Source organism: Danaus plexippus, assembly GCF_018135715.1.
Source record: "Danaus plexippus chromosome 16 unlocalized genomic scaffold, MEX_DaPlex mxdp_31, whole genome shotgun sequence".
NCBI lineage: Eukaryota > Metazoa > Arthropoda > Insecta > Lepidoptera > Nymphalidae > Danaus > Danaus plexippus.
Genome location: NW_026869852.1, coordinates 1229362 through 1241407, shown reverse-complemented (window position 1 = coordinate 1241407; position 12046 = coordinate 1229362). Strand labels below are relative to the sequence as shown.

Genomic DNA, 12046 nt, shown 5'->3' with positions numbered 1-12046 from the left:
CAATATACCGCTGTCATCAACAGCTGATCAAGTCTACTTTATAAACATACTAAAAACGACACAAACTAAGAGAGAAGAAGAACATACTAAAAATATATAAATAATAACGATGTAGTTCATGATAGAATATTTTTTTTTTAAGTTGTTTAGGAAATTCTAATATCTATTAGCTTTCCTAATACACCAGTAATTTTACCACGTTTTACGTCATTGATGATATATAAATCATACTAATATTGTAAACGAGAACGTTTGTATGGATAGATGTTTGTTACTCTTTTACTCAAGAACTACTAAATCGATTTGAATAAAACTTTACTAAAATAGAACTTATATATCAGAGCATCACAAAGGTTACAATTAATAAAAATATTGCGTGAATTATCCAAAATATGTGTAGAAGTGTAAAGTAAATAGAAAAAAATCTAAATTTTATTGTATTATTTGTAATATATATAATTCTACTGTACGTGTTTGTGTTACTAAGTTCCTTGATAACTGGACCCATTTGAATGTATTTTTTATATACATTTAGCCGTTGGGTGGTTTCCCATGTGGTTTAAAATTAAAATTCACCCCGGCAGATGGCGCTGCAGTCGGTACGGATGTTATTTAAAATGAAAAAGCTGCTATGTAAAACGAATTTTACTATATGTATTGTTTTAACACACTTCATACATTGGGCATCTCTGATGGAGAGAGGCGGCAAATATAGTTAATGTATGTCTATAACCCTTTTAATTATTTAAATTCATATGAAAAAAATTCTCTGTCTCATTATTCTAATCCAACACCTGTCCGAGGGTTTATTTTTAATCCTTATTATCAAATTTACATGTAATAGATGATCAGTATCATATATTAATAATTGCAATCCTTTTTATTCTCTATCAATCTCGTTTAGTTATTGATTTTTTATTTTATTTCAAATTTTATATTATTTTCTACAGATATAAATAAAGAAGTATCTATTTGTGGTCCTAGAAAATGATTATTATTTACTAATGTATATGCTTTGGATAAAATTTCCAGAAATGAATATATTTTTAATTACTCTAACCATCCTTCCGTCTCTTTAAGGTAATCTACCGAATAAATTAATGTTACTTAGTGGAATTACAACCTTATTTTTGAATTGTTAATTATATGAAAGAAATAAAATATTATCTTAAGAATTTCTTTTACACGGTCTATATAAGTAAAGAGTATTTACTTCATAAGTGGAAAGAAATTTAAATAAATTAAATTCCTAGTATTCTGGTATACAATAATTTATATTTACAAATAATACAGAAATAATAATAAAACAGTTTATTTGGCATCACTACCGAGTACTTGCAATAAATACAGCACCCGCTCCCTCACATCCTCCAACGACTTGTCCAAGTTCTCCGCTATCTGTGTCAGAAGATGTCTCTCTTCTATTATCTCTATTATAGTTTTGTCCTTTATCTGCTCCGGAGTCAAGAACTCCTTGAGCACCTCCAGGATGAGCTTGTCCTCATCACGCTTCCACTCGCACGGTTCATGTTTTATAGCTTCATCATCAGACATCACCAACATTGACATGTCTGATGAGTTACTGTCTTGTAGTTCCGCTTTCGTGACGCTCAAGTCCACAGTTTCGATAACTTCCTGCGATAATAATAAAACAGTAATATTAAAAATACATATAACTTGTAAGTTATTGATTTAAAATCTATTCCGTTATTTACTCACATGTTTGATTGTAGAGAATAGTTTAACATTATCATTATCTACTTCCGGTGTGCTCGAGTTTTTTTCAACTAACGTTTTCTCTGCATCCTCTTCATCACTGAAATGATACAAATGTTATTTTCCGTTTTAGCTTATTAGATAGCTTAGTAGCATAAAGAATGTTGTCATATACAAAGTGACATACTGGAATTGATCAATTGTTTTCAGATAAGGTATTAGGCTTGTGTAGATGGGAATAGGATAACATAATAACTACAGACTCAATACATATCTATAGTAAAGATTTAATAATTTAAAGGGAATTATATAAGAAAATATAATAAAAAAATAGAAGGTCATATATTTTAAAGATCACAATAACCTTGTAGAATCATCATCCGCTTCATAGTCCATAGTTACAGCAGTTTCCTCACATGTCACCGCTGTCTCATTGTGTTGATTATCGTTTACTGGTTCTGACATGTCAATGTCATTTCTTTGATTGATTATTATTGATGGGTTTATGTTCGTCACTTTTATGGCATTCTGTTGAAATTCAGAATTAATAAAATCCTGCCTGCAAAACAAAAAATATTAAATAATACCTTTAAATAGATCATACTAGACAACAACTGCATAGCGCCATATATTTTAAACCTATTTTTTTGTGTGTAGACCAGAGAATAAGAAAGACTGTCATATTAGTGACAGTGTCACTTATTTTGAATACGCTTTTTTAGCTTCACTTGTGTGTTTGTTTGCATGTAATCAAAGTCAAAATCTCGTAATATCAAACTAAAAAGCACCAGAAACAAGCGCCCCACGCTTCATCACAATAATATTAATATTTTTCGTTCATTACATTTTCTTTCTATACTAAAAATCTATTTTAGACGTTTTAGTATAATATGCTATAAAATGGTGATTTTTCTAAACTATGTATATATATATTTTTTAATATTACAATTGTACCGTTTTTATAGGTAAATTATTTTTGATAACTTACATCTAGACATAGATAATATACATATTATAATATATATATATATATAATATATTATGGTATAACTCAGTACTTACTGCCTCCATTTGTGTGGGAACAGTTCAAATGTATATCTAGCGAGGTCTGGATGGCTGTGCATGTGCTCTAACAGACGGCAACACATCTCACACGCGGTGAGCTTACTGAATATAAATGAATTCAATTCGCCCAGAAGCTTATCCTGAATTGGATTTCCTTTTAATTGCTCCTATAAAAAAAAATACTGAGATATATTTCTTAGCATAATATAACCTCATATAGAAGCCTTAATAGACATTTTACAAATCAACTAGCCTATTTTCTCTACACAAACCTTAATACTATGTGTAAGTTATGATCATTAATAGTAATTTGTACCTCAGTTTTTTTTATCAAATCCTTCATGCGGCTTGTAATGAAATAATCTTTGAACTTATCGATTTCGTCAGCTTGCTTTGGCGTCAGAAACATGAGGAACTCGTTGTAGAGGTCCGCCAACTCGACATCGAATATTTTATGCAGCTCACTAGCTAAATGCAAAGGATTCCCTTCGTCTGTATCGAACTTGCCCAACGTGTTGTTCACTTTAACCTTCATTCTATTGTCTCTCGCTATGTTGGCCCTTTGAATTAACTTAATTTGATATTTCATTGCGTCAACTGAAAAATTATATATGTCACTATAAAATACATGTCTATTTAAGTTATTTAAATACTTTTCATTGTTCCACTTACTAAAATCTTCTTGATTCGTTTCTATTTCTTGTGTCTCACTTGACCCCGTCTTCATCATTTCTATTCTCGCCTTCAAATCATTATACACGGTCACTGATAACGATTTGTAACTATTTACTAATAATTTCAATTTATTAGTTACGTTTGGATATTTCCTGTTCTTACATTCACAGACTGTTATTGACTTTTTGTTACTATTGAAGTAGTCGGTTATTAGTGACTGTCGAGTTTTACATATTCTACGCAAGAGATGGCAGCACTTGCAATGACTTTGTTTTTCCTTTTCCTTCTCTTTAATTTGGTCTCTGGTGTCGGCGAAATTGCGAATGACGTCATCCAATTTTAACCTCACCGAATTTTCTGGTAAGTTATTTAACACTACCGGCGTGCATATAGGAGCTGTAGCTGTATCGACGGTGTTGGTTGTAACCTGCAATGGCATCAGCTTCGTCCCGTCGCTCGTATTTACGAGAGTGAAGATATTAGCTGCGATATAGACAGTGGAGGTCGGGTTGTCCTGCGTTTCTATGGATATATCTACCTTGTTCGTCAGGACGCTTTTGGGCCTCTGTCTGACGTTAATTCTACCGCTCTCTATAGGTTTCGTGAAGTCTATGGGTAGCGGATTTTTTTGTTGCGGTATCACATTCGTTGCTACATCCACTCCCGCTGGCTGTATTGTCGTTTGAGACTTACGATACAGAGAATCCTGTGAAACGATATATTTTATTATGTAATGAATAAATACAACTTGGGAATTTAGACACAATTTCTATAACCTATAAACCATACAATATTTTTTTTCTTGCTCAAAATACTGAAAACCAGCGGTGAAAGTGGCACTAAGGAACAAGGCCTGTGATCAAAGTAATATATATATATATATTACCAGGTCATACATACTTTAAACCGTTTGCTTCCTTTCGCCAGATATCTAATCCATATTCTTGGTATTTCAAACTCCGGTTGCTCGTATAACGTCAGTGAGGGGTTGAAAGGCAGTAACTTGTGTTTAACGGGGACTATCGTGCCGTCTTGGAAGTATTTCTGAAAATTGTATATATTTCAAGTAATTTAATCTGTGTAATTGTGTTGTTATATATCAGTTGAGAATCGTTCAGTCACACAAGATATGAAATGATCCGTATTTTTTAACCGTAATAGCAGTTTTGCCGCTGCCTTTTATTTCAGACAGTCGTTACTCTTATCTTTATAGGATTCGCTTTAATTCATCTCATATATCCATACACACATTATTTTTGTAACTAATTTCAGCTATATCATATCATCTCATCAAAGAGTTTTGTCACTATACTTTATTCAGTTTATTATCACGAAACCAAATAGGGTTGTCGCTACATGACATCCAATTAACGATTTTCAAACAACCATTAGGGTTGTCACTACACAATCTACTTACAACTATGGGGTTGCTCTTGTCTCCGGTCCTCCTCACCAGGTGAACATGTCCCAGTAGGGAGCGCACGTTCATCCAAGGGAACATGTACTTGCAGGTCAGCTCAGCAGCCGTAGATAGACTCCACCGCTTGCGGGGATGGACGCGAGGCTTCTTATATAGCGAGGGGTTATCTTCCACGTACTTTGAGAACTGATCCAAACCTAACACCATCAACCTGTATGATGAAACATGTCACTGCTATATTCAGTGGGCCTACAGACAAAAAAATAAAGATGGCCGGCAAATATATGTACATACAAGGTATGGTAGGTATTTGTACATATAAAGTTATGACATCACTCACTCGTCTTCAGATATGAAGTAACCGTATTTTTTGTTAGTGAAGTCAGCTCTACAGGGACAGGGCGGCAGGAGGTAAGGGTACAGGAACACGGAGCTGTTGGACACCACTCGCTTGAACAGTTCCGGGAAGTCACCCAGGTGCACACTGTTCTGGGATATCCGTTTCCGACTGGAATAATTAATTAAATATATTATAATGATATCTAAGATATTAAATGAAACTAATTTTTTTTATTACGCGTTTTTTTTATTATTTTATATCTACGTGTTCCCGAAGTTTCGATTACTTATTAGAAGCCTGAAAAGTAATAAAAATATATTATATTTATATAAAAATCAATAGTGTGTTCATTCACACGTACAAATGCTTAAAACTCATACATAGTGTAGTTATCGGGCTTGGAATTATGTATAAAATGAAATTAATGTTTTATTAACAGAAACCTTTTAATGAAATTTCAATTATGTAGTTTATTATAAAAAAAATAACTTTAAATACCATGTACGATCTCATTTCCTACAAAGTAAGCATCTCTTTCACGAATGGAATAAAATGTATAAATCGTTGCTTGTCATCTAGTGTAAGGACACAATGGTTCAATTATCTGAAACGCTGCGAGAGGACGATTCAGATATCGGAGATTCGAGTCCTACGTTTATATCTACATTAGTCATTTCATTATCCTCGAACACAAACATAAAGATAGTACATAAACATACCTTTTCTCGACTTCCTTTTGAATAAACCTGTAATATAAACCATTAAACAATTAAGATATTTCAATGGCCCGCACGCCAAGTATATTTATTATATTATATGTATACAACAATATCCAGACAGCCATAGACTCACTCCACCATTTGCGCGTTCTCCGGTGTATTCTCGGAGACGGAGTCCTCCCAGCCCTTCACCAGTTCCAGAGCTGGTTTCAGATTACAAACATTAGCCACCGAACGCGGATTGGCCCTCGCTAGTTTATCTAGAGATTCCTTAAACAAAAAATAAGCAATATAACTATACTAGCCTTATCTATCTCATCTCATATATCTCAGTGATATATTATATAATATATTCTACGTGGGTTATTCTTTTGTGAAACTACCAATTCGTTTTTACGGACACTGTACTTGTATAGTAATGAGAATGATAAAAAGAAGTCAAAGTTCAAAGCAGAAACGAGCCAAAGCTAGGACCTGCTCTCTGACACGACCTCCACGCGACACACCCATACATTATAATAAAAAATATAAATGTTTGATGTAACCATACCAAGTACTCTTTATATTTGGGAGCGTGCGCCCAATGCACGGGGTGTACGTACAGCTGGAGGAAGTAGGTGGTCGACAGCTGTATGTGCTGACGGAGCTGCTGCTCAAGGATCAGAACCTGCTCCGGATATATCTATAATATATAAATAATATTACTTATCAATTAACACATCGAGAGCGAGCGAGAGGAACTAAGACTTGGGCCTGTCTGGAACTAACACCAATTCATTCTGAGAGCGTACTTCGAAGGCAACCCTTGTAGGTTCGTTTCAAATTTGGTTAGGTTGGTAGAGGAGTTTAGACGGTGGAGGTGAGGTAGATGGGGGCCCCCGTAAACCTACAGCTAAGTCGCAGGTCGGAGGCACCGTTGAAGCTTCTCACCCTGCAAACGCGATGGCCCCGGCCCCCGAGCGGTGAATCCATTGAATGCTGAGAATTTTCGTATCCGTTTTTGTATAATACCTTTGTGTGTGTGTGCGTTCAATGTGTGTATGCGTTAATTTGAGTGTGTGTTTGCCCTCGTATTTATACCTTCGATTGCGGGTGTGGATGTTGTATTACGAGTGAATATGCCAGATGTATATTGACCTGCATGTCTCTATCCAGCTGTACGCGAACGGCTGTGGGCGGGGCGTCCCTCTGTTGCAGGTGTCTGAGGGGTGCGGGCGGCGTCAGGCGCGGGGAGAGGGGCTGGACCCCCGACTGATGCTCTACCACCGAGATCTGAACCGTACCAGGAGCTGTGCTGGAAAAATGTTGAAATTACATTAACGACAATAAATCACAGTTAACAGATATAATAAATATTCATATACTGTATTTGTATTGTTTAATAATTTAACAGTATAAAAGCGAGATAAGAAATGTATTACTTTAACATTTGATATTCGCACAAAAAATATAAGATACATAGTTATAAAACTCAAAGAAATTGTTTGTGTACATAGGGACGAGACACCCACAGAGCATTTCATAGAGGACAGAAGCCACACCTGACCATACCCGCAGCGGGCGCGTGGTTCTCCCCGCCCGCGCCAGCCCGTGTATCATTGTTTCCGCCGTCGTCCAGGTCCGCAGGCTCCTCCTTGCCGACGGATCTCGTGTCGTATCTCTCTACAGCAGCGATCGTTAGCTTCAACTCCTCGTCTGAAGTCGGCTCTTGCTTTCCTTCCCATGTCGCTTTCATCTGAGATGTTAATAATTTTTTCATTAATTTAAATGCAGTAAATATAGTTTCTTTGTTTTGTTTATGGTGATAAGTTACTAATATAACTTTAAGTACGAATTATTTAAGTCCAATGTTACAAAATGTTTTTAGAACGAATAACCACAGATAATTACAATATAAAATTTAAGTATCTTGTTATTTCCAACAGAATTTGATCAAACATCAACATCGAAGTTGCATTTTCTTTCTCTGCCTATCTGTTTGTTCCAATATCTAGAACGGTTGAACCGATTATGATAGGAATTACACTCAAATGGAGGAGGGGGGGGGGGTATTGACATAAGAAGTAACTTAAGCTGTGTTTCAACCGACTTCAAAAAGGAGGAAGTTCTTAATTCGACTAAATATTTATTACGCTATTTCAACTTCAATTGAAGGCCGGCTTTCTAAATAATATTTTAATAAGAAAGGGCATTAATCTTGGGTAGTTCTGTTGTCTCCAAGTTTGGGTACTCAATCTCAAGAGTGGTTTAATATGCGAGCAAAGCCGGAGGAAATAGCTAGTATATAATAAAAATGATCATAAGTACATTTTATTTATTATTTTATCAATTTTACCTAAAACAAGTTAACTACTACTGATTTTATGGATAGTAAAATGATGTGAGGCGAAAACTGTATTGTTTTTACGAAAATTGGGTGGACGTAGGAGTATAAAATTTCGCACCCTTAGAGATTATACAGAGAAGTAGTGACTAATGCTGATATTTAAAAAAAATATAAGTAAAAATACATTTTTCCAAGAAATAACACGCCACAGACACTACCGTTCATCACACACACATAGATATTCTTTTGATTATTTGGAATCCCAAGACAATATAAATCCTCATTTTAAAACTACTATCAACGTTTTCTAAGCCCACCATATCTCCGCTCCCAGCCTCTATGACACCCATTTCACTGGCCAGCTGTTCCTCGGAGCCCTGCGGTAACACATTGAGCAGCTCCGTCACCAGGTCATTGAGTTCCTTTTTGGATATCTTTATTATACTATTCTCTAACGCCTCCTCGTCTTCTTCATCTGCAAAGAAATATAATCACTATTATTCTTATTACCGAAGACGATAATAAAGTAGGTACGTACATTAAATCTGTAGCATACGAGTTGTCATAAACAATGACATGACAGAGGATCGTAAGAACGTTTTGATGCAATGTATAGGCATGGTTGACAACATTATTTATAACAATACAATCAAAACTTATTAATAAAACAGGAGGTGCGAAATACAAAATATATTAACCTAAGACAGAAGGTACATTGAAATAAAAACCTAACGATACATGTACATAACATATAAATTAGCAGAATGAGAATAAAGGGTGAATACAACGAACTGAATTAAACTGAGAATAATAAAAGTATCTAGCATTACGCCACTGCAAGAAAAGTTCTTCTAATAAAACTAATATTTTCCGGATTTACTACGCGATTTTAATTATTTTAACTGCACACTCCCGACGTGTCAAGTGACCACGGGCAGACGAGATGTGAATGTTCTAATGTTCTAGAATCTTTATTTTGAATAATTCTAGATAATTCCAGAATGTTTTTTATGCTACACATATCGTACTAGCATCAGGGTCGGCGGCCACGTTGTACTCGGGGTCGGTCTCGTCGTCGTCCTCGTGCCTCGCGTTCGGGGCCGGGTTGAGGCACTCCTCCAGGAACTTGTTCCAGAGGTCGTCGACGGCCGGCATGGGGATGTCGTCGGGTGGTACGAACGAGCTCTCTATATGCTCTATGGACGTTGACGACAAACTCAGCTTGGACCGAGTACGGAGCGCGATAGTCGCCTCCTCATCCTTCTTTAATGATTTCGTTGTTAATTCCTAGAAACATTGTTTATTGAAAAAAAAACAAAAATAATTGCAAAATATTGCGCAAACAATACAATACACGACCTATTTGTTTCTATTGATAGAAAATTCAAATGTAAGAAACAGGAAGTCTCATAGTAAATGTGTATTTTTTTTACTTGAGGTATTTTAAATGGTCCATCCTGTAAAAGGTCAACAGTTTTCTGTCTCTGCGGCGTTGCCGGGGTCCGCGGTTGGGACTCCAAGTCGCTACAGGATTCTAAAGCGTGCTCGTCGTCGCTCTGAAAAGTAACACATATATTAAATAATAAAACATATTATAATTTTTTACATAAAGGATTTTTTTTTTGTCGCCTCACCTTTTTGACAATCCATGGATTGAAGAATAGTTTGAAATGTTTACATTTTTATTCTTAAGTACTGTTCAAAATTTTAATTTAATTTTTTTTAATATAAAATTGTTAAACATATTTAGAAAACAAAAACGAAAAAATTATTTAAAAAAAAGACCAAAACAAATCTCTCCGGCGGGGAATCGAACCCCGGTCTCCCGCGTGACAGGCGGGGATACTGACCACTATACTACCGAAGATCATGCAAAAGCAGCTAAAAAAGCTGATTAAACTTGTCAAAACATATGATTACTAAAAAAAATTTCAATATATCATAAATAAAAATTAGTAAAATAATCATATAAAATTGATCGACTTATTGAAGTAAAACAAAAAATATACAAAGAATCTCTGTGAAATCTGAAAATATACAAAAAGAAAAAAGTATAAGCAAAACAAAATGGTTTTTGGGTTCATGAACATCTGAATGCATGATGCTACTTCGAGTATCCTATACAGTAAATATGTCTATAATCTTACTGGTACTTCATCATGAGCTGGCTCATATTCATCATCATCTTCATCATCGGGGAGCTCCTGTGCTATCAAAGCCTTCACTTCAGGTCTCGTCTTCACTGGTATATGTTTTATTGGTGTCAATTCTATGGAATTCCATGTTGCTGTACTGGGTGATACTTTCATCAGTTCCCTGTAGAAATATCACAAAATACTATTATGTTCATACATTATAACATTATAAAGATTATATTACTTCAGCTATACAATGTGATATAATATGTCTGTTACATTGTTGTTACAACAAGGTTTACTTACTTGAATTTGGATCTTGTAAGCTTTGGTTGAAGTCCATCCTCCGTTCCTGAATCCATTTCCTCCTCTCGTAATTTCACAAGAGCAAGAACATGATCGTTTGTTACAACTTTCTGAAATACATTTGATTTGATTAAATTACTAAATAATACATATTGCAAAAAGTATTTGATACAGATAAGGAAATTATAAAGATAAGTCAGAACAGTCCCAATACAGTTTCTAGGTTAAAATAGTATTTGTAGGAGATTGTACAATCACAGTTATGGCTTAATTCACTTACTTATAATATGTTAAATGGGAATATTTCAATGGGAGTTAAAGGAATCCATTGAAATATAATATTGAACATTCAAAGATAAGAAACATGGAAATGCTATAATGAAAGATAAGTTTTAATATTTTTTTATATCAAATGACATAGCATGTACCTTTAAAATTTTTTTTACACTAATATCATCCAAATTATTCTTCAATGCCGCAGCATGAAGATTCTTCTCAACATCTAGAGTGTTTTCTGGCAGTACATCATCCAGGTCCGTGCTAGAATTGCTATTAATTCTGAAAAACATTTTCAGTAGATTATAGTTATAGTCAAATAATACTTGTTGTATGGATTAACATAACATAAATATATTTATAGTCTTCCAAAAGATGAATTTATAATATATTCTGTCTAATATAATGTATCATCATATTTTTGTTGTTAATTCTGAAATATTATGTGATAACTGAGGCCAAGTAAGTTCATATATAGTGAATGCTTATGAATATTTCTTCTGTTCTATTACAGATACATCCATCAACATTTATTATTACAAAAGTTATCTAAACTACCAGAATAAATGTTTGCTAAGAACACAACATACAAACCGTTTTCTTTTTCTACAGCGGTTTTTTAATTTGTTTTTGGAAGCTGAGTCTTCTAAAGAAGAGTTATTATCAATTCCATCTTCTTTATTTTTATCCATCTTATTATTATTTTTTTCAACAAACTTTTGGTAACCAACTTTTAATTTATAACTTAAATTATTGAATCAAATAAGTATATTCCGATAATTCAGAAATATATATTTATATTGGTTTATACACAGCTTATTCTTATTAATAAATAGTAAATTAAACTTCCTTTCGTCCGATCGTATAATAAAATATTAATGCTTTAACCCAATTTGATTTAAAGTTGGTAAATTTCAAATAAAACAATAAACTTTGACGGATCACGGAAAGCTTAAAAATATTTGTCAGTTACTACATACAGAAAAAAAAAAACGTTCGGAAAACGAAAGCTACATGTCTAACCTTAAAATTTTTAATTGTTTAATAATATATAATTGTAGTATTTAA

At 34.1% G+C, this 12046-nt stretch overlaps 1 protein-coding gene, 1 long non-coding RNA gene and 1 other non-coding gene across 5 annotated transcripts; 1 reads left to right on the top strand and 2 right to left on the bottom strand.

Annotated features, from left to right (window-relative positions):
• The first annotated feature begins 498 nt into the window (after positions 1 to 498).
• On the top strand, positions 499 to 5452 carry LOC133320315 (uncharacterized). 2 transcript variants are annotated; one of them, XR_009753705.1, is made up of 3 exons: positions 499 to 599; positions 4968 to 5173; positions 5254 to 5452. It is a non-coding gene; the product is annotated as an uncharacterized LOC133320315 (long non-coding RNA). The 2 variants fall into 2 exon arrangements; XR_009753704.1 differs by having other exon boundaries at positions 590 to 720.
• On the bottom strand, positions 1297 to 11846 carry LOC116771915 (uncharacterized). Of its 2 annotated transcripts, XM_032663917.2 has the most exons (21): positions 11573 to 11846; positions 11131 to 11260; positions 10703 to 10812; positions 10409 to 10577; positions 9695 to 9817; positions 9290 to 9548; positions 8579 to 8736; positions 7477 to 7670; positions 7073 to 7229; positions 6486 to 6617; positions 6069 to 6205; positions 5936 to 5962; positions 5217 to 5384; positions 4874 to 5087; positions 4357 to 4500; positions 3454 to 4162; positions 3098 to 3378; positions 2779 to 2948; positions 2081 to 2275; positions 1720 to 1816; positions 1297 to 1635 (listed from the first exon to the last, which is right to left on the bottom strand). In XM_032663917.2, the coding sequence occupies exons 1-21, from the start codon at positions 11668 to 11670 to the stop codon at positions 1312 to 1314; spliced, it is 3996 nt and encodes a 1331-aa protein (XP_032519808.2). In that variant the 5' UTR covers positions 11671 to 11846; the 3' UTR covers positions 1297 to 1311. The 2 variants fall into 2 exon arrangements, with proteins under 2 accessions (XP_032519808.2, XP_061384308.1); XM_061528324.1 differs by lacking the exon at positions 11573 to 11846 and having other exon boundaries at positions 10703 to 10808; positions 11131 to 11261.
• On the bottom strand, positions 10057 to 10128 carry Trnad-guc (transfer RNA aspartic acid (anticodon GUC)). Its single transcript has one exon. It is a non-coding gene; the product is annotated as a tRNA-Asp (tRNA).
• Positions 11847 to 12046: the final 200 nt, after the last annotated feature.